At 40.9% G+C, this 22,822-nt stretch overlaps 1 protein-coding gene across 1 annotated transcript in view; it reads left to right on the top strand.

Moving 5' to 3' along the window:
* The window catches only part of VAT1 (vesicle amine transport 1), a 59,880-nt gene extending 49,082 nt beyond the window's left edge, over positions 1-10,798 (top strand). Inside the window, exons 5-6 of the mRNA XM_089687981.1 lie at positions 563-804; positions 3,913-10,798. Of these exons, the coding sequence (XP_089544107.1) occupies positions 563-804; positions 3,913-4,014 (344 nt within the window). The 3' untranslated portion in view covers positions 4,015-10,798. The remainder of the gene's footprint in view (positions 1-562; positions 805-3,912) is intronic.
* The last annotated feature ends 12,024 nt before the right edge of the window (positions 10,799-22,822 follow it).

Below are 22,822 nucleotides of genomic sequence, written 5' to 3'. Positions count from 1 at the left end.
TTTTTCCCATAGTACTGGTCCCATAGCAGAGTGCAGAACTTGCTATATTGTATGGCACATAAGAGGCTTGGTGATACTAATGAAGCCACGATCATATACATGGCAGCCTAAATGGTACGTAAGTGCAAAGTAAAGTTCATGTATGCTTTTCTCCTTTTCAGATACAGGGTGGAGTGTTTGTATACAGATTTAGGCAGAAAATTGGAGGTACCCAGCCTGCAGGCTTTTCCTAACATCAACCCTTGTTTTTGACCTGCTTAGTGTAAAATATTAAACTGGTCTGCAGTCAAACTTTTTATACATTTGAAATGGCATTCAGTTGTGATGCCAGTTACTTTATCCTGAACTAGTAGATATATCAGGAGCAAGTGATTTAAGTGCAATGTATCTTGAGGAAAATAATTGTTTGCCTAATTTTTGTACTCTACACTAAAATCTTGCATTATAATTGCTATAGATAAGCCACCGTTTATGTGCATAAACCCTACTGTGATGGGCACATGTCATTTAATGTATTGTGTAGCCCTAGTCTATAGATAACATGCTAAAACTTATTTTACAGGCGCTGCCAACTTGTTGACTGGACAAAAAAAGAACCTTGTTGCCTTAGCAAAGACTTGGTGGAACCAGTTCAGCATAAATGCTCTGCAGCTTATTCCATCAAACAAAGCTGTGTGCGGATTCCATCTAGGCCACTTGGATACTGAAACAGAGCTGATAACAGAAGTTGTGGTTAAACTGCTTGACCTTTACAAGCAAGAGAAGATCAAGCCCAAAATTGACAGCATCTATCCTTTTGAGCAGGTATGTGGATTACTTTAGAGTAAATGATGAAATATCTGGTTCACCTAGGCATCACAATATCCTAATTGTACAGGACAGTGTATCCATACACGAGTTATAAGCATGTACCTTTTTTAGGTGATTGGACACTGGCAGTGCTTCAAAGGACATGCCCCATGGGTGTCCCCTATAAGCCTACCACACGGAGTCCTCTGCTAGTGTCTGAAGCCAGACCTTTTTTTTTTATGAAGAATTTATTTTTTTTTTTTTTTTTTACTGTTAGGGCAGCAAGGATGTTGCACTCCCTTCCCAGTTTGTCAATGGAGAGTGTAGAGATGTTCAAAACTTTTAAATTTGTTTCCTAGCTGACACAATTTATAGGCGAATGGAAAAGTCACTGTCACTCCTGGATGAACTGGTCTTGTGTTCACCCTTACCAAGTATGTATATTCCCAAGTGATTGCTTGTAAGACGTGATTCATGTTAACAGCCAGGCAAACCTCTACCTTCAGCCAACCTGATTTCACAAAGGGATAATGCAGGGTAACCTGGGAGCAGATACATCAATCCAAGTAGCAGTGTACTGATCCTTTACAAAGAGCAGAGTGCTCTGATATACACAGGAAGGTGAAGCCTATGAATGTAAGGCAGCTTGAAAACCTCAAGGCAGCTGTAGTTAGGATCTTGCTGCACCTGCACACCATCTGGGACAGTCTTGTTAAAAAAAAAAAAAAAAAAACCATGAAAATTGTTGACTTTCAAACTAAACAAGCAAACTCTAACAGTCATTAAAATCGTGTCTACAGATGATATGCTTACTGCTTTGGCTTTTTTGCTTTTCCACTTGCCCTCTGGAAGAGTTGCACCCCTTCATGACCAGGCCATTTTTTTTTTTGTGATATGGCATTGCATTACTTTAACTGACAATTGCACGGTCATGCAGTGCTGTACTTTAAATTTTGTCACTGCTTTCTTTTGATTGTATTTGATCATCTCTGCATTTTTTTTTGTGCTATAAACAAACAATTTTGAAACCATATTTTTGACTGGATTGTAAAGCTGATCTAATCTAGTATGTTAGAGGAAATGGTACATTCAGTGCCATGGCATACAGCAAATGCCATGCCAGAATTGTGCTTCCTCTGGAAAACTTCAAAAGGAAGGCTAGAATCCTGCTCTGTTCAGTCGCATCTCTTAAAGACTTATCTTTATTGCTTCCCTCTGTACTGACATCTGGTAACTGCGCCAAAGAAAAGTCATTCTCCAGATGTCTTGACTACAGGGACACTTTCCTCATTCTATGGGAACGCTGGCTGATTCCACCCAGATTCTTCCAGAAGCAGCCTAGTTTGTGAACTCTTTTTCCTTGGCTCTGAACAGAAGCATAAGGTTTTGGAATACAAAACTGAGCCATTCTCAATCTTAAAAATGAGAACTTTAGAGTGACATTTTACATTGTGCAACTCAATATTAAGGATTATTAAGAGGTGCACTTAGTAAAACTCTATTTGCATAAGACTCAAAATAGCTTTGGCAAACAATTGCATACTAACATAGAAGTGTATATGCAATTTAAAAGTTATGGGCTTCAGATAGAAATGTAGAGCATATGTTGCAGAATCTTTATATCCGCCTCCACTTGTCAGTCATGGCTTCCCTTGACCTCTGTATCCAATCGTCTGTTCCTCAGGGGATTGAAGAGGACATGGTGTTACAGGAGGTTTCAGAGTATTTCTGAACTCCAGGCTCTTGTAAGCCTGATGTTATGGCTTCATGCAGGGGTGGGCAACTGTGGCCCTTCAGCTGTTGGTGAACTACAAGTCCCATCATGCCTCTGCCTTTGGGGGTCATGCTTGTAACTGTCAGTTTTGCAATGCCTCATGGGACTTGTAGTTCTACAACAGCTGGAGGGCCACAGTTGCCCACCCCTGGCTTAATGCATGGTTTTCCAATCAACATATGCTCCTTTCTGGGGGGGGGGGGACTGACTTGGGGTCACTGACATCCCCAGTGCCACCAACTTAGTGATCAGTGCAAAAATGTGCTGTCTTAACACATTTTACCAGTTGGTCATAATGCTCCACCAGCTTCTATTGACTTCAAAGTAACACCTGTCTGCAAATGCAGTAAAGAGTTGATCAAGCTGGCTGGGAAAATTGTCTAAAGGCTGCATGGTGAAGTTCTCTGGAGCCCCACAGACTAGGCAACTTTTTATGCGGTTGGATAAATGTTTTTTCCTTTTGGGAGGATGAACTTCAAAGAGTACTTGGAGCCCCTTTCTATATAAATGTGCATATAATCCAATATGGTTATGAACCTGAAAATACATGGCATTTTAGTGTTCCCCTTTGCTCCACCAGCAAACGGCTACACAAAACCTCATGTTGGGAGGTGACGTTAGAGGCAGAGATACTGAGCCAGTGCAGAGACTTGCAGGAGAGGGCTTACAACATGTAGAGGAGGTTGTGATTGGCAAATTCTCTAGGCAGTTCAAAGACACAATACAATTGAAAGCCTTATAGGAGGGAATACACTGCACAGGTTTAAAAAAAAAAAAAAAAAAAAAAAGCCGAACTTCAGTTAAAATACCCAGTCTCCAGCTTACAAAAATTGCAGCTAAAGCATAAAATTATTATTTTTTTAATTTTATGCTTTAGCTGCAATTTTTGTAAGCTGGAGACTGGGTATTTTAACTGAAGTTCGGCTTTTTTTTTTTTTGGCCATACTTCTGGGTCAGATTCAGCTGACAGCGCGATAAAGCCCACTGTCAGCTGACATCAGAGCTGCTTCAGTCTCTGGATAGATCCAGACAGACATTGTCTTGATATATCCAGATGCCTGACAGGCAGCTGGCTCAGCCTCTCAGCACTTCACTGAGGGCCTGAGCCAGCTGTCTCCACAGCCCGGTGCGCCAGAGTGGCAGAGCAGATAGCTGGTGACTGTCAAGTCAGTCTTGACCAAGCAGAGAAGTAACAGATTAGCAGTCGTGAATGTCTGCAAGCCAGCAGGGGACAGCTGCAGCATTGGACCAATCCTACAGCCACATAAATGAGTTTGACATCCCTAATTTTGAAGTGAGTTTTTTTTTTTTAAATCTAATCTTTGTAAAATTATCTGGTTCATTTGCAGGTGGCAGATGCCATGAGACAAATGCAGGAGAAGAAAAATGTTGGCAAAGTGATCCTGGTCCCTGAAGTGCCAAAAGAGGAAGCAAAAAAGGAAGAAAACTAAAGGGATGAGATGCAGGAGCAAGCGCTGAGTCCTGCAGATTGTGAAACTGTTCTAGTGTGTGTGTTTGGGGAAGAATGTCTGAGCCCTCCTGTAAAATGCCTATATACCTGCTCACTTGCCTTTAGGTGCTACAAGAGCATTTGAGTGTGAGTGGGTTATACTTCCAACAATCTTGCCATGCACCTGGGGATGTTACATGTTGAGAAATCTCACTTTAAAGTCTATAAAGACAAACTGTAGGGAATTGGTTTTGATTTTAGTCTGCTGCAGTTTTTCTTTACAGAAAAGGAGAATTTTCATTGTACTCCCTTTAAGTCTTTACACAACATTCCAGATATTGGGTTGCAGTCTTGCTGAGGGCAAGTAAAATGTCTATTTCCACCATCAGGCACATTAACTAAGATGGTTCATAATGTTAACGCTCAACTATTCGTACAAACTGTGGTTACTGATGTTTTGTTAAATAAATGTACTTTGTATTTCAATTACTCTTTTTCCTTTGCAGTTTTGTAATTTTACATATGGTCAGTTTAGTGCCACAAACTTTCAAATATTGTCTAAGTAGAATACAGCGATGCTTGTCAAAACAATGAACATTTGATAAGATGCACCTAGAAGTGGTGGTTTAAAACTCCAGCCATGTTTTAAATAGAGTGAAGTTAATTGTCAGGTTTTGTGTCCTCAATGTGAAGATTGTACTTAATTTCCTGACCCTGTGATACCTGTTAATAGGTGCTGGGTGTGGTATTCGGGACAAGTACAAAGTAAAAACTGATTCATTACTGTGAAGGTTAAAACTGGAATTTGTGTTCCCCCTTGGATAGTTCTTATCCCTTTCTTCCCTGACAGAGTAAGGGGAAATCTCCCAATGGGGAAACAAATGACACAAGCCTGGCCAGGGAGCTCTAACCACCTTTGCTGTATTTAAAACCATTTTAAAAGGCTTTGGCTGATATTTGGTTAAGTTTTGGCAGTTAGCTTCTAGATTCCATGTCTTGGTCAAATGTATCTCCTTGCCATAAATCTGATTCTTCATGTTCCTGCTTACCTTTTGCATGCCCTATGTTCGCCTGTTGGCATTTAATTAGAAAAATACAACAGGAAAGGAGGGGCCTATAGCAGGAGTGCATACACAGGAATTCAAGAACTGCAAGACTTGACCATTCACATGGTTTACCTCCAGCATCTACCAAAAAATTGAAGTATCTGTTTTAATCAAGTTGACCCTTGGAACAATTTTTTTTTTTTTTTTTTGGGGGGGGGGGGCACTTTCCTGTAAAATCCTTGGTAGTTCTTTGGAATTTCCTAGCATTACTCTTGCCTATGTGCCAACATAACACATATTTAGGAAAACTAGTGGAGATAATAGATTTAATGCTGGTATCTGTCCAGCTCATGTTAAAGATCCAGAGTTTGAACATTTGGATATGAACACATTAAATCTAAGTTGCTCCAGGAGTAAAAGTGAATGGATTAACCTGAAGTATCCTATGCACCTCAGTGGCTGGATGAACCTCATGGGACAAAAGGTTAAACAGCAAAGCTTTTAGTGGCTGCTGTACTCGTGTTTTTCAGTTTGAATGTACTGCCAAAATTACTCTGCTTTACAAAATTTTAAAACATTACCTCACAACTAAATTTAACTTTTGTAACGCTTATTCACTTGCCAAAAATGGTTGCTTTACACCTTTCCATCAAACATGTTTCAGCACTGGCTGAGCTAGCCCATATGTACTGCTGCCTAGTTGCTGTGCATCCTGCTGTACTCTTTTGTACCCATACTTTTTCCCAACAGTTTCCACATCAGCCAAATGGATAAACACCATGAACTGCATCTATGGGTCCTGCAACCCCTCCCCATTATAAAGATGTTTTGACTGGGTGCATACAGTCAGTGGTTTTCCAGACACTTTTTTTTTTTTTTTTTTTTTTTTTCTGTCTAAAACTGGCGGTAAGGGCTACATAATCCTAGAAGTGGCATGTTTTACATGCAGCACTGGGTCCTAATTGGCTAGCCAGTGTTGGGACAAATTGGCAGAAAAAGGTAAAGGACTACTGAGTTGCATAAAATGGTTAACCTGCAGATTTTGAAGCACGCTTTTCAGGCACTTGTCAAACTGCTTTGTAGCCTCTGCATTAACATTTTGGCCATATTGTGAAAAATTTATCCTTGGAACAGTTTAAACTGTCCTTTTAGAATTGTTAGCATGAGGTGTGAAGTCAAAACTTCAGGTTGGCTCTGCCATTTAATGCCAAAACTTGCAAGCCTCTATAGTCTCACACTACTGGCACAGTCCCAGGAACTGTGCTGCCAATGAGCCCAAGCAAAGTAATGTTGGTTCCTATCTTTTGGAGGTGGTTTCAGTTGATGTTAACATGGATATCTTGCACGTTATGTTTTAACTTCACTGGCCGGCTTTGAGCTCTACATTCTTTGTCAAGCTGTAACAAAGGATTTTATGCTGACCTGTTGCCTCAGTCATGAAAATTGATGTTTCCCAGAACTGTTTTATATAACCTTATGGTGGGTTTAAAATAGTTGAACCTCCTCTTTAACACTTCGTGCCAAACCAAGAAAGCCTTTCTAATTTCTTCATGTCTAAAAGGCCTGTCTTAAAAAGAGAAGAGAAATCTTGACTCTCACTGGTTGCCTTATTTCAGTGTTTTTTTTTTTTTGTTTTTTTTTTTCAATTAACTGCCTGGATTTAGGAAGCATCACTATAGCTAGACCACTACCACATGTTTACAATTCATGACAAATACCAATGTGCCAACTAACTTTTTATGGTGCCAATTAAATATTTTTCAAACTTTATTATTAAAGCTGGCCATGGACATTGGAGACTTGTTTATTGGCACAAACTGCCTAGTTATCTCATGTATATGGTCACCTTAACTTTTGAAGTTTTAAAAAATGGTAAATGTTTACAGGTGGTTCAGTAAAAAGTTTACACTATTTGGAGTACTTCACTTGGTTTGTAAAAAAAAAAAAAACTTAATGTCTGTTGCACTTGTTGAAATTGAATCTTTAGTGTCCCACAATTTTTTACAGGTTACCATTGTGATGCTTTTTATACCAAATCCTGGAACAATACAGATTACCAAAATATTGGCATGTTTAGCTTTGTAGATTAGAGGTTTTAAGAATTAGGTTGCCAATTTCTTTTAATTGCAGCCAGGCCTGGTAGCAGTTTTATATGCAGATTTTCATGGCTGCAATCCCTTGAATTTAGCTTCCTCCTACTTAGGCTAACTTGCTTGCCATTTCTAACTTTTTACTGTTCAACAGTTTTGTCAAATTGAGTACTTTTTGGGGTTTTAGAATTGTGTATAAAATCACAATCTTGGAAAGGGTAAATTTATATTGTAGCTTAAAGCACAATGAGCAAATTGCTCTTTTTTTTTTGCTCTGCTGTAGTCTGGAGATGAAACAAATGCAATGATTCTTAAGTCTTTGACAAACTGTGCCATAGACTGTGTAAACTGTAAGCTGGCATTAATAATATACTTGTCAATGACTGGAATGGATCTGTATTGAGTGTTGCATTCCTATACAAAGCATCTCCAACTGATGCCATCAACACAAGTCCAAAGCCTGTTAACACTGGCCCCAATCCTAAACCTCCTAAGAGTGTAAAAGTCCAGACTTTTTCAAATTCTGTAAGGGCCATGTCCAATAAGGCCCCACACATAATGTCATAGTTATGTTACATTATTTCAGTTTGGGAAGGTATTGTGTGAACTTTTGCACATCTCAGGGGATGTGTGTGTAATGGGATGCATTTATGCCTGTGCTAAACTGAAATCACTTGCCATCTTGTCTATCTGGCATTTCATTTAACAAGTGTGCTTGACTTAAAAAAAAAAAAAAAAAAATGGTCGTGTTTTTTTTTTTTTTTTTTTTAACTGTGAAATACTGCTTTCCAGCAATCCAGTTAAGTAAAAGTAATCAGGAAGTGTAGAACCTAACGTAAAGGTATAGACAGCTGACTGAGTTTACAGCATTCAGTTACCTGCTGGTTATATTGAGTGTAGTTTGTAGATGGTCTTAAGCACTGGAGTTAGGTCTGACTTGGTCTGATTGTTACAATATTTTGTGTTTTTTTCTTAAACGCCTAAATGTGAATGTGATGTTTCTGGGTACTAAATGATATTCCTTCAAGCACAGCCCTAGAGCACAAGCTTTGCCAAAGATGTCAAGTGTTACATGAGCGTCTAACATTGAGCAGCGTTGCTCCCATGATGGCATCGAACTGCATGGTCGGTCTGCTTTTATAGTATATTTTCCATCATAGTGTAACTGGAGTGATAATTCATGCTACAAATTTCTAAATGGCATTCCTTTGTGCAACATTGGCCCTTAGCATTGTGGGCCCTGTGCTTCAAACAGCAAATATTTTTCCCTTTTTATAGCTAGTTTGTATTATGGTTTGAGGCTATGTTGCATTAAACACTGGCCATGTGTCTGTCTTCTGTAAATTTTATAAAGCCCATAAACGCTTGTCATAGCCAAAAAGCTGGCTTCTTAAAATGACATTCCAGTGGAGGTTTAGGCATTGAGCCATGTCACAAGGTCCTAGTATATATTCCTGGACAGAAGCTTCTGAGCATATGTCAATTAAATATTTTTAGTGTGGCTAAATGGGCAAGCGCATGATGGCTTCCTGGTATGGTTTTTACTTAATAGCTATGAAATTATCACACATCTAAATATTGGGATCAGAGACTAGATATGAATCCTCAGTACTTGCATCCTGTCCTAAAATTCTCTCTGAAAATAGACCTTCTTTGACACGGAAGTCAGCTTGTACATTATTAGTGTGGTGTTTGTGTTTTTATGAAATTGTATGAATATTTCTAGTTTTTTTTTTTTTTTCTTAAACTAGAAATCCTTTCATAGAATTTTTAGTTTTCCTAACCCAACGGAGTCTTAAATTTGCAGTATCCTTGTCAGTAGGCAATGACAATGAGGATTCAAATCCTATATTTAGGTAACGCACGTAAACTATAGACCAATACTGGATTTTCCAGCTAGAAGATGCTACTGCCCAGCTCTAGGCTGACCATGCACTATACAACCTGTTGTACAATCTCTTTTCATTTTAAAACTGTGCAGGCCTGAGTATTATCTGGTTTAGTTTTTGTCCTAAAAGTTTTGTTACTCTAATGGTGGTTTACAGAGATTGTACAAACACATTTGTAGTGTATGACCAGTAAGTACAAAGTTGTCTGTCGTATTCTAGTTTTGGATTTGCAGTTTTAGGAGCATATCCTGATAGACTGGTTCCATTAGTTTGGCTCAGGCTGTGCAGCAGCTTGTAATTTACATTTTTAGAGTAAATATTAAGAACAAACTTTTCCAATCCTAGGGCAAAGCTATGGTTCAGTGACAGAATGGGAAACTATCACTGAAGCAAAACTGTTCTACAGGCTCCTTATACTGGTGTGGTGAGAAGCACAAAACTAATATTTCATCAAGTTTGGCTGTAGACCTTTAAAGAAATGCTGAGGACAGACTGTATGACTTGTAAACCCTGTTATGCCAATATAACCTATTGTTTCTGAACAGGGAAGCTCAGAGTCATATGTCAAATGCACTATGATTATGCAGAGGCTTTAGGTTTTTCTCTGCCATACATTTTAGACCAAAGCTTGCTTTTTGTTTTTTTTGGAGTTTTTTTTTTCCCTTCTATGAAAATGGCTTTTTTTCATACAACTGCCTATGAAGTTTTTTTTTTTTTATACTTTAACCTATAAGCAGGCAGATATTTGCTGGAATTACACTTTTTGGCCAGATAGGTCATTGCCATGATTTGGATGTGATTTGGCATTTATTGAAAGTGGCTATGAATAAAAAATCTTAAATCCCTAGTAACCATGCTTGACATGGTCCTCCCTGTGTTTAGCCTATGTATTCCAAAGAACAGGGCTATGTGCATCATAGATCAAGTCTCTGAAAGAATCTAGTTACTTTGGGCAACAGACAATTCTTTTCAGACCAAAGTGTTTTGTTTTGGTTTTGTTTTGTGTTTTTTTTTTTTGTTTTTTTGTTTTTTCCCCCCCTAGAGCAATGAAGTTCTTCAGTTTTCTCTATATAAACATAACCATAACCTAAGCAATTTGGCTGTTGAGGCACTTCTGCTTTTTTTTTTTTTTTCAAACATCTTTATACATAAAGCCTTATATGCTGTGCCAGCCAAGGAGCACAGTATATGATCTTTCATATTAAATTTTAGATAACTAAGGTGGTAATTTAAAAAAAAAAAAAAAATATTTCACAACCTGTTAAAACATAGAGAATGTTTTGCTGTGTTAATCTACTTGCCTTTTTCTGGATGATATCCTTTCAGCAACATATTACTGTAAAAAGGCTCTGCTTTGTTACTAAATAGAACTTTTTTCATTCACCATTCCTTTGAACTTTGTGGTTGGGCTAGGGTAACTGGTTTTTGCTTCCCTCACAAGCAGGAAGTGATGTAAGAGCCCTGCCACATTTCCTGTATGCTGTTAACTCAAGGGTCAAGCTCAGGTTTTTGTCTGAATAGATAGAATTCTTTCTGGCATAGTATCCTTTCAACTGAACCAACTGATAAGACAATTTTCATCGGTGTTCCTCTTGATCAGTTGTCACTTGTCTTATAAAAAAAAGCCCGCTTTTTATGTGCAAGAGGTGAACAAAAGTTTTGTGCCAATGCTGATTACATGATGTGTAATGCTTTTCTGCCTAATTTTGCCGTATGCCTTACATGTTTCAAATGTTAAATAAAAGCATAACAAAAATCAAGTCTTTTGTGGCTTGCATTTATTTTTGCTACAATCTCACATTGTGCAGATGGGATGTATGAAAATCTCCAATTTACAAGTTTCTGAACTTTTTGCCCTCTAGGATAGGCAGCTCCAAATAGCATTCACTGGTAATGCATTGTTACTTAAACTGTTTAAATGGTCCTTAGCTTTATGATTAACCCATATCACAAAGTGCTTTATTCAGTGCTGGTCCACCACAGAAAGTGATTTATTTCTAAATAGACCTTTTTTAGCCTTTACTTTCACTTTAACCACTTCCCATCCAGCCCATGTATATAAACGGCCGGATGGGAGCAGTGCAGGAGCGGGTGGACGTTGATAAACATCACGCTTCCCTGCCTGTGCAGGCTCCCTGGGAGAGCGCAGCACCGCAATCCGGTGGCTGCTGTGTCTGGAGGACACAGCGGAACACCAATCGCTGTACAGGACCTCCTGTGAAGTCCCGATCATGTGATCACATGAATAGTAGTAAGCAAGATGTCACTTCTGACTGCTTACTACTAGTGAAGTCTGATCACAGGTCACGTGGTACAAGATTATTCACAACAGCCTTGTACCATGTGACAAGCTGTGACCAATCACAGCTCTCACAGTATTTCTCAATGACTGCAAGAATGCAGCCAGAGGAGAAATTGCTTTTACACCCATAAAGGCTGTAAAAGTAATCTGTAAAAAAAAAAACCCAAGTGTCACTATGGTGACACTGTACTGCTAGGGTGATAGTATGTTTAGTTAAACTTAATACAAATTTTTGAAAATTATTAATTTGGGTTTTTTTTTACTAAAGATGGCTGAATACATTTTGGCCAAGATTTATGAGGATTTATATGCAAAATTTTATAAGAACCTTTTCAAAATGTTGACTTTTTTCATTTATATAACGAATAAAAATCCCAGTGGTGAATAAATACCACCAAAATAAAGTTTTCTGTCTCAAATGTTAAATTCATATGGGTAGTGTTTCATGACCGCTCAATTTGTCATTCAAAGTGTGATAGCGCTGAAAATTGGCCTGGACAGGAAGGGGGGGTGAAAGTGTCAACGAAGTGGTTAAAGATGTGCTATAAAATGTCCCCTTATACTGCATAGTGTAAATAGTTTAATGTTACATAATCCAGATGTAGGGAGTTCCCTGTGTGTGTACAATAGACCCCAAAAATTGGGGGTAGTCTTATACGCAGGGTATAAAATGTGAACCTTGAGTTTGTTTGGGTCAAGCTGGCTGGATGTGTGGTAATACTGTGCTGAGCCAAGCTGGCTCAAAACAAATGTCCCTATGACAGATTAATCTGTCAGCCCGCTGGATGTGCGGTATATACAGTATACTGCGCTGAGCCAAGCGGTTTCAAAATGTACCGGTACGTCCCTACTGTAATCTGACCACTGGATGTGTGTGTACGGTAGCTGCGGCTACATACAGTATACACAGGGCCAATCACAGCAAGTTATGTGTTCTACTAATGAATACAAAGCCTGCTCGGATTGGCTGAGTCAGAGGTGGGCTGATGTCACAACCTCAGCCAATCCAAGCAGGCTTTGTATTCATTAGAATAAATCGTTCGCCGTGATTGGCCCAGTGTATACTGTATGTAGCCACAGCTACCGTACATACATGCATCCAGTGGTCAGATTACCGTAGGGACGTACCGGTACGTTTTAAAACCGCTTGGCTCAGCGCAGTGTACTGTATATACTGCACATCCAGCAGGCTGACAGATTAATCTGTCATAGGGACATTTGTTTTGAGCCAGCTTGGCTCAGCGTGGTATACTGTATGTACATTACTGCACATCCAGAGGGCTGTATATATACTGTATGTAGCCGAAGCTACCATATTACTGCACATCCAGCGGTAACCATCTGATTTGGAATTTGAGCCATATGATTGACATCAGTTCATGAATGACATCTTGTCATACATTTGTAAGACAGAGGATGAACATGAGGATTTTGAAGGATTTTAAGTACCGGTAAGTCATAACCATTTCAATTAAAAAAAAAAAATCTGATTTTAAATGGTGTTGCCTCAGAAGGGGGTAGTCTTATATGGCGAGTATAGTCCAAAACCTATGTTTTAACTGGAAAATTAGGGGGTCGTCTTATACACCCAGTCGCCTTATACGCCGGAAAATACGGTACCTAAAACATGCTTGTGCTTCCCTTGTTTACTCTTTGTTCATTTTAAAGATGCATAAGGTTTTTCAAGTATATAAATATGAATAAAAATGCATTCATATAAAATGTCACACAGTCACAAGCAAATGTTTAATATAAATGGAGACAAATCCACAACTGAAACAAGTCCATCCACAGGTGAAGTGCTGACTGGGAATCATGTGATTGCTCCTGTGCACTAAGTGGTCTTACCAGAGAGGAGGCCCAACATAAAGATCATAAACGCATGGTCTCTCCAGGTTGACTGTCAGATGAGCCCCCTCAGGCAGACATCCCTCTTCAAAACAACAAATAGACCATAGAGAGGAAAAGGATACTCTGTGCAATACTGTCATACAGTTTATTATAAGGCTCCAGTGGGTACTTGGATGCAAGAAGAGAAATACAGAATTAATCGGCTAAAGTAAATCTTCAGGGACTAGGGTGTCAGTGAGCAGCTGCTGCAGGAGGTGGGAAGGAGGGGCAGTAAAAGTCAGTGGGTGACAACATGGCTCAATGAATTCAGACCCTTTGAGCCCCTGGCATGAAGGAGGTTCTGGTTCTGAATATGCAGCTGAGCTTTAATAAGGGACAAATTTTCAACTTTTTTAAAACTGTATGCAGAATAGGTTGGGAGGGAAGCTACATTTTAAATAGACAACCTTTCCTTCCACCTCAAACCTGTGCCCTGTATGGACCTAAGCAATTTTTACACTTGTTATGGATCTGCTTGTTCAGTTACAACTATCATTGCTTGAATATGTACACCCAACACATTTCTGATTTGACTGCTATGCCTTCTACTTAGAGTTTTTGTATTGCTTTTTGTGTGAAATACCTGGTGTTAACTGCCAGGCATGAGTACTTAATAATAAAGCAACGCATATAGGACAAATGAGGCTGCACTTTGGGGGGGGGGGCGGAATAAATGATGTGTCTTAAACTAGTAAATGGCTTTAGCTTTGCCTAAGTTAATGTAAATTTAGTATAAACCCTTATTTGTCCTGTATAGATGATATAAAATGAGCATTGCAAAGTTTAATTTTTTTTTTCCCTTAACCACTTGGCCTCCACAGGATTTACACCCCCCCCCCCCCCCGACCAGGCCATTTTTTTTTCTTTGCGTTACAGCGCTGCACTTTAACTGACAATTGCACGGTCATGCAACGCTGCACCAAAATCAAATTTATGTGTTCCCCCCCCCCCCCCCCCATTTGATCACCTTTGCAGTTTCTTTTGGCGCTATAAAAACATTTTGAGGAAAACTATGACTTTTTGCTAAAACATGTCCAATAAAATTTTTTACATTTCATAACTTTAGGCCAAAAGATATTCTGCTACATGTCTTTGCTTTAAAAAAAATCACACTGTTTATTGGTTTACTTGAAACTTATGGTGGTTGTGTATACAGTATATACTGGGATTTTTTAAAAATTTTTACTAGGAATGGCTATCAGTGGGTTTGCAGTGGGCATTCTGACAGTGGGGAGGAACTGACTTGGTGTCACTGACATCCCCAGTGACACAAATACAGTGATCAGTGCTAATAAAGCACTGACAAGGGGTTAATGTGGGGCAATCAAAGAGTTAATTGCACACAGCCATGCAAAACACACACACACGTGCAGGAGCTGACAGGAGGGAACTAATGTTTCAAACAGTTCCCCACGTCAGCGAGTAATCGACGTCTAGAACCTGGTGATTACTACCCGGAACTGCAAATTCGCGTGCATACATGATTTTGCACACCTGTGCCACCCTGTAGCAGTACTTCTGTTAAAGCATCCTGACATTTTAACTGCTTCTAGTCTGTTCTATAACTTCCTGCCAGAGGTATGTATATATGTGGCTGAGAGCATGTTCTCTGCACAGTAACCAGCCTGATTGGGAGCTTTCTGATCATGTCTGCTAGTCACAGTGGTCACATGATCAGAATACCCATCTTCCAACATTTAGAACCTGTTAAATGGTTGGGAGGTGGCAGGGGAAGGTGTTAACTGAAATCTTCAGATCAAAGCTTGCCCCTTTTTGATTTGCAGATGGATGAAACCTGAAGTACATAAGTAACAATGTCACTTGTATCTTTTAATGTCATCCTAATTGTATAGTACCTAGGCTTGAGTAGTCATGGACCCTGGGTTATAGGTTTAGACTGCGACTTCAAATGATTGAACTTTTCAACACATCCCCTTGCCACTTTTTTGTTTTTTAAATTTTAATTAAATGAAGAAATCAATCCACTCTTCAGTATAATACCACAATAGAAGCCATGGACGCCCTCTCAGAACTAGCTGACTGTGCTGTAGCTGTCTTTTTGATTATAGTATGTTTGGGTAATGGTTAAACCTGAAATGGCGTGCTACAACTGCATGCGGCTGTGGGGGGCTTGCAGAGCAGCACTATTCACTTGTAAAAGGTCTTCGGTGGTGGTTTAATTTCTGCCATGGCTGTGAAGCATGGCATTGTGGCCATGGCATGTGTATACACTTGTCTGTTGCTAAAGGGGTAGCAGTTGTTGGGCAGGAAGAGCGCAGCTCAATTGGTGCAGGTTTACCTCTCCCCAACCGCCCTTGTGAATGAGCTGGCTGGTACTCTAAGGTGGCACAGACTATACGTAGCTGCAGGTCCTAATATGACAAGTGGGTGAGTGACCCCAAATGCACACTGTTGAGGGCCATACAGTTACAGCCACACGCTCATCAAATTAGGACCTGTGGCTGTTTTATACAGGTGCTGTGAATCTATAGCATAACATAGGCTGCCTGCATACAGCTTGAGCAATATAAGCAAGCCACTGATTCACTGTACAAGCCACAGCGCCCAGGTGAATGATCCCCAATACCTTTTTCACCCACAAAAGCTGCTTTAACTCCATATATTGTAACTTTATCTTTTAGGTTTAGCAGGAATTTAGTTGTTTATGACCCCTAATGATTATAGTGCATCTTTAGTCATCTATAGTGAAAATATTTGATATCTTTGATGGAACCCTGAGTGGTAGGCTGTATGGGGCCCTGTGATTTCTAACAGCAGCCCTGACTTTCTGAATATTGGCTTTAAGCCAGTTCTCTACGATTTCAAAACTGATTTTCTAAGCCTGTAGCTTGCACACTCTGTGTGGGGACAGTGTCAAAATTCTATGTTATATTTACAGCCACTCCTTACTCTAAATTTTTGCTTGCCTCCTTTTATAAAGGGCAATGATCAATGAGATTTGTTTGACAACTTTAGTCTTTTATGAATCTATGCTGACTATTGCTTAAAAGACCGTGAAGGAGTTTTTGGCATAAAATCTTTTATTACTCTCGTATCTCCCTGGCTATAGATGTCTAAAATAACCAGTCTGTAGTTACTTAGTGGAGACTGATACCTTTTTAAATACAGGCACCACATTGGCCTTACACCAATCTCATGGTACTGTGCCAGTCAGTCTCCTAAAGTTTTTAAAACCATGCCTTAGAAATAACAGCGCTCAGCTCTTTGAGGGTCTGTGGGTGTATGCCATCTGGGCCAAGTGCTCTATGCACCTTATTTTGTCTATTCTGAACCATATCAGTTGTGAGCCACTGTGAATTATTTGGTGCTAGGTCAATCTACATCAATGCGATCCCCCTTTAAGAACTTGCGCTTTCCTGTATTACCTTTTGTAATAAACTGAGCTGAAGAAGGTATTTAATTTGCCTTTGTCCCTACTCACCAATTCAAATTATTTTGTAAAGAGCCTACATGATGCCAGTCCTTTAGCCTGGAAAAGGTGTGTCTAGTCTGTCATAGTCCAGGGTCATGGTCATTGGTGGAAACCAAGCTCCCACATCAACACCCTGGAACCCAGAGCAATAATGATGGCTCTGCAACACTGAACTCCTCTTCTGTAAGGACACCCAATCAAGGTGCACTACAAAAATGCTGTGGCCTACATCAGCCACCAAGTAGGAGTCATGCAGCCATGAAGGAAGCAAACCAGATTCACTCATGGATGGAGAAGTGGCCAACTGCAAAGCAAACTACCTCAGTCACTGCTGCTTAGATCAAGGGGAAAGGACCCTTCACCTTGACATTTACAACAAACTACCTCTGTGGCCAGGACCAAGGAGCCTCTCCCACTGGAACCAGATGCCCTGATAAATCCCCCTGGTCTTATTTTGGGCTAATTTATGCCTTCCTTCCAGTGCGAATTTGTCAGAACCTCATCTGCTCCACAAAAGAGTGATAAGAAGCCAGTGATTCTCATGCCACCATGCAGGTGCAAAAGAACCTGGTACACACATACTTCTCTCCTCACAGGCCAAACATGCTGTCATAAGACTCTCCATCCCATTCAGTAGCTTTAATGGCATGGCTGTTAAAGTAGTCTTGGAGCATAATTAAAGGTTCTGGCCAGCGTGGGATGACATCACTCCTCCACATATGCAGTGTGCGGAAATGTAAACTGCTCTCCCTGTCCATTCTACCAGGGGTTGCGAACAGGCAGGTCAGTGTATTTTGTTGCAGGAGAAACATTGCAAGTTTGTTATTTTGTTTTGAACTTTAGTTCCACTTTAACAGAGGAGTCGGTCTCATTTTTTTTTTTTACCCTGCCAAAGGCAAGAAAAGCCACTTCCTAGATGATACATTATTGTACCTGAATAGGCCTCCCTGCAACAAGGACTTGGTTAGAACTAAGCCTTAAAATGATTGTAAACCCTCAGCTTGTGAAACAACCCATTCAGTTGAAACTAGAAATGAAAAGCAAAACGTTTGTGTCAGTGGTGTATTTTGGTTTTGTGCTGCCCTAGGCAAGACTAAAATCGGGCACCCACCCCCCGCATCTAAATTTGTCCCACCCTTTAATCTGCAAACTCCACCCCTTACTCTTTAGGCTCCACTTCTTCCTATTAGAGCTCCACCCACTAACGATGGGCGCTATTCCTCCCACTGACACCAATGATGGGGCACGATTCCTCACACTGACATTAATGATGGGACACTATTCCACTGATACCAATGATGGTGCCCCATTATTAGTGTCAGTGTGTGAGGAATAGTGCCCCATCATTAGTGTCAGTGGAAAGAATCGTGCCCCATCATTGGTGTCAGTGGGAGGAATCGTGCCCCATCATTGGTGTCAGTGTGAGGAATCGTGCCCCATCATTGGTATCAGTGGGAGGAATCGTGCCCCATCGTTGGTGTCAGTGGGAGGAATCGTGCCCCATCATTGGTGTCAGTGGGAGGCATAGTGCCCCATCATTGGTATCAGTGGAAGGAAAAGTGCCCCCTCATTGGTGTCAGTGACACCAATGAGGGGGCACTATTCCTCCCACACTGACACTAATGATGGGGCACTATTACTCCCACTGACACCAATTATATTTACATCGCTGTGACCCCTGCTCCAGCCTGGGCTCCCTCCTTTAGGCACAGACACTTACCCATCAGCTGTCTTCCTTCTCCAGCTGCTCTCCTCTTCACCGGCTCCAGCTGCTCCCTCACTCGATCTTCAATCTTCATGCTGCCGCTCAGCTCCTCCTTTCCAAGCTCTGCCTCTTCGCCTGTGATTGGCTGCCTGTGTGCCTTTTCTGAGCTACAGATCTGGCGACCAAGCACCGGTGAGGAGGCGGAGCTTGCAGGGACAGGCTGCCATAGGCTGCCCAGTGATCCCAGGGGTGTGGCCAGATTTGAGGGGCAGCTTCTCATCCCGTCCACATTGCGATCAAGATCCAGGAAGAGGAAGACACTGGACGGACACCCTCTGCAGCCCTCCTCCAGCAGCGCCTTGTGGACCAGATCGACGTGGGACACGGAGTCGCGGACACAGGTAAGACACAGCAGCCCCTGTCCCTTTCCCATGGAAGTGTCCTTTCTGTGGGAAAGGGGGGGGCAGTGCTGCCGCCGTGCCATCCCCCTGAAAAGTGCTGCTCTAGGCAAATGCCTTGACTGCCTCGCAGCAAATACACCCCTGATTTGTGTATAGCTATAAAAAAAAATTATAAATAACTCTTACCTTTTTATAAGTGATAACATTCCATCTGTTCGCTGCATTAATGCTACTCAGTGATAGGATGTATGGGAAAAGGGGGGGGGGGGGCATCAGGACAAGCTTGATCATTGGAGGAGAGCAGACTCCCAGTTCCTAGCATAGTTAGAGAATGGACCATTGTGTGTTCCCCTGCTTGGTGTGGTCAGTTTTTAATAGGAAAGCAGAGGGACTGGCAGGAATACCAGGGATTTCACAGAAAGGAAGCAATACAAAGAGAACAGGATATTTTTCATACAAATACATGGCACAGCAGGCACATATCGGGAATAGGACATATTGAAGCATACCAGGAAGACGAAGACACTGGACGGACACCCTCTGCAGCCCTCCTCCATTTACAGTCATGGCCAAAAATATTGGCACCCCTGCATTTCTGTCAGATAATGCACCACTTCACCCAGAAAAAATGCAATTACAAATGTTTGGGTATTCTCATGTTTATTTCCTTTGTTTGTATTGGTACGGTACAAAAAAGTTGTGAAGCAAAAAGCTAAATCTGACACATTCCAAGCAAAACTCCAAAAATGGACTGGACAAAATTATTGGCACCCTCAATTTAATGTTGGGTAGCACAGCCCCTGGAAGAAATAACTGAAATCAATCACTTCCTGTAACCATCAATGAGTTTCTTACACCTCTGGAATACCTCTCATGCAAACTGGTCTTTTTGGTTGCCATCAAGTCTGTCAGATGTGTTTCTGAACTTGTAGCTCCCTTCCTAATGACAAGCTAGTCCTAAGAAGATGACTATTCTTTCTTCTCATGGTGGCATCAGTCTTCCAGCTCAATGAAGACCTAGTTCTACTTTTGTGCCCTTCTCCAAAGCACCCAAAGGAAACTTGCTCTGCATTACATCAACATAGAGCCATCAGAGTCGACCTCCTACCTATTTGTCCTATCCTCAGGACCTCACAAGGGAAATCCTGCTTCCAAGTCCACCATCACTTGATGGATAAGACAACTGATCACTAGAGATTACAGGTGAAACTCGAAAAATTAGAATATCGTGCAAAAGTTAATTTATTTCAGTAATGCAACTTAAAAGGTGAAATTAATATATGAGATAAATTCATTACATGCAAAGATAGATCAAGCCGTGATTTGTCATAATTGTGATGATTATGGCTTACAGCTCATGAAAACCCCAAATCCACAATCTCAGAAAATTAGAATATTACATGCAATCAATAAAGCAAGGATTGTACATAGAACAATATCGGACCTCTGAAAAGTATAAGCATGCATATGTACTCAGTACTTGGTTTGGGCCCCTTTTGCAGCAATTACTGCCTCAATGCGGCATGGCATGGAAGCTATCAGCCTGTGACACAGCTGAGTTATGGAAGACCAGGATGCTTCAGCTCTTCTGCATTGTTCGGTCTCATGTCTCTCATCTTTCTCTTGGCAATGCCCCATAGATTCTCTTTGGGGTTCAGGTCAGGCGAGTTTGCTGGCCAATCTAGCACAGTAATCCCACGGTCATTGAACCAGGTATTGGTGCTTTTGGCAGTGTGGGCAGGTGCCAAGTCCTGCTGGAAAATGAAGTCAGCATGCCCATAAAGCTGGTCTGTGGAAGGAAGCATGAAGTGCTCCAAAATCTCCTGGTAGAAGGTTGTGTTGACCCTGGACTTAATGAAGCACAGTGGACCAACACCAGCAGATAACATGGCTCCCCAAATCAACACAGACTGTGGAAACTTCACACTGGACTTCAAGCATCTTGCAGTGTGTGCCTCTCCATTCTTCCTCCATACTCTGGGTCCTTGGTTTCCAAATGAGATGCAAAAGTTGCTCTCATCAGAAAAGAGGACTTTGGACCACTGAGCAACAGACCAGGTCTGTTTTTCTTTAGCCCAGGTAAGAAGCTTCTGACGTTGTTTGTTGTTCAGGAGTGGCTTGACAAGAGGAATACGACATTTGAAGCCCATGTCCAGGATCCGTCTGTGTGTGGTGCCTCTTGATGCACTGACTCCAGCCTCAGTCCACTCCTTGTGAAAGTCCCCAACACTTTTGAATTGCCTTTTCCCGACAATCCTCTCCAGGCTGCGGTCATCCCTGCTGCTTGTGCACCTTTTTCTTCCACACTTTTCCCTTCCACATAACTTTCTATTAATGTGCTTTGATACAGCACTTTGGGAACTTCTTTTGCAATTACCTTTTGAGGCTTTCCCTCCTTATGGAGGGTGTCAATGATAATTTTCTGCACAACTGTCAGGTCAGCAGTCTTTCCCATGATTGTGATTCCTACTGAACCAGACTGAGAGACCATTTAAAGGCTCAGGAACCCATTGCAGGTGTTATGGCTTAATTAGCTGATTAGAGTGGGACACTTTGAGCCTAGAATATTGCACCTTTTCACAATATTCTAATTTTCTGAGATTGTGGATTTGGGGTTTTCATGAGCTGTAAGCCATAATCATCACAATTATGACAAATCACGGCTTGAACTATCTTGCTTTGCATGTAATGAGTCTATCTCATGTATTAGTTTTTACATTTTAACTTGCAATACTGAAATAAATGAACTTTTGCACGATATTCAAATTTTTTGAGTTTCACCTGTATGTTTTCAAAGTTTTAACAGGTGGACATCCAATCCTCTGTGAATGCAGCTTTCAGATGCAAGGTTCTTGCACGAGCACTCTGAAGTCGGGTCTGTTGGCACAGTTCTGTTTTCCTCGTTGTTGCCCACCCTTCTTATTCATTGCTTGAGGATGTCCCAGGTCTATGAATGCTCACCCTGTGTCTTGTACAGTACAATTAAGATGAGCAATTTTTACTTGCTCTGCATTGCTTGCTACAAAACTGAGGGCCCACAAAGCTGGTATCTTAACTGCTGCAACACAAAGTTGGTGGTTGTATAAAAAAAACCTATAACATTAGGCATAGTAAGTTTTATAAACCTATAAAACATTTTTCAAAATCTTGTAAGCATTTGAGAGAAGCATTCATCTCTAGGATGGGCTATACTGTATAAAATGTAGGTGATTGGACAATGGGAAAAGCTTTGCTGGCAAGCACCCTGCTGTGTACCTCACCCACTACATGAGACTGCAGTTGTTTTTTTTCTACAAATGTCCATAGGTAATGGACCCCTTGTCCTGCTGTAAATTCCATTTTTTATTCTTCACCCATGTTCCTTATCTTCAACTGACAACTTCTATCAAAATCTGACTGCTTATACCCTTATGCCTCACTAGCAGGATCCAGATCAAATACCCTCGATGTACATCTTGCAAACCACACCCAGACATTGTAACAGCAGGGGTTGGCCTGTAGTGCTTGCTCCGGGCACTGGATCTTGCATTTGGTGTTCACCTCCGTACTTGATGCAACAAGTGAGTTAGCCACATGGTGCTATACAGGCCCAGGACCATGACCCATTTCTATGGCACCCAGACCCTGAAGACCCACTGACGGGCAAAGCCTGGACCTTGAAGGGGAACAGTGATGTGGATATGGTAAGACAGGGTCCCCCTGTCCTTTTTACTCACTAGTTCTTGACTAAAAAAAAAATATTGGTAGATTATTTCCTTGATAAGTAGTAGATTCTACACTATATCCTTTTATCCTGCAAAACACACTTTAGTACCAAGGACACAAGCATTATAGGTAATGTTTACCTTTTAAAAAATGTTGTTATTTTCTTCCACCTAAGTACTGGAAGTTCTTCCCTGGCTAGTGACTTAGTGCTCTGCTGATGACACAAGCACAAAGTTTGTGCCTGGGTTATTACAATTCCTTCATACTGGACATAATGAGCCCACCAGTTTGCATTCATTCTGTGAGTACCCTGCAGAGGAAGCTCCTTACTTATCAATGATGACTTAC

The sequence above is a fragment of the Staurois parvus genome, unplaced genomic scaffold, assembly GCF_062004578.1.
Source record: "Staurois parvus isolate SC_StPar_1 unplaced genomic scaffold, SC_StPar_1.0 ptg000442l, whole genome shotgun sequence".
Lineage (NCBI taxonomy): Eukaryota > Metazoa > Chordata > Amphibia > Anura > Ranidae > Staurois > Staurois parvus.
The sequence above is the reverse complement of the archived record's forward strand: the minus strand, read 5'-3'. Positions and strand labels throughout refer to the sequence as shown.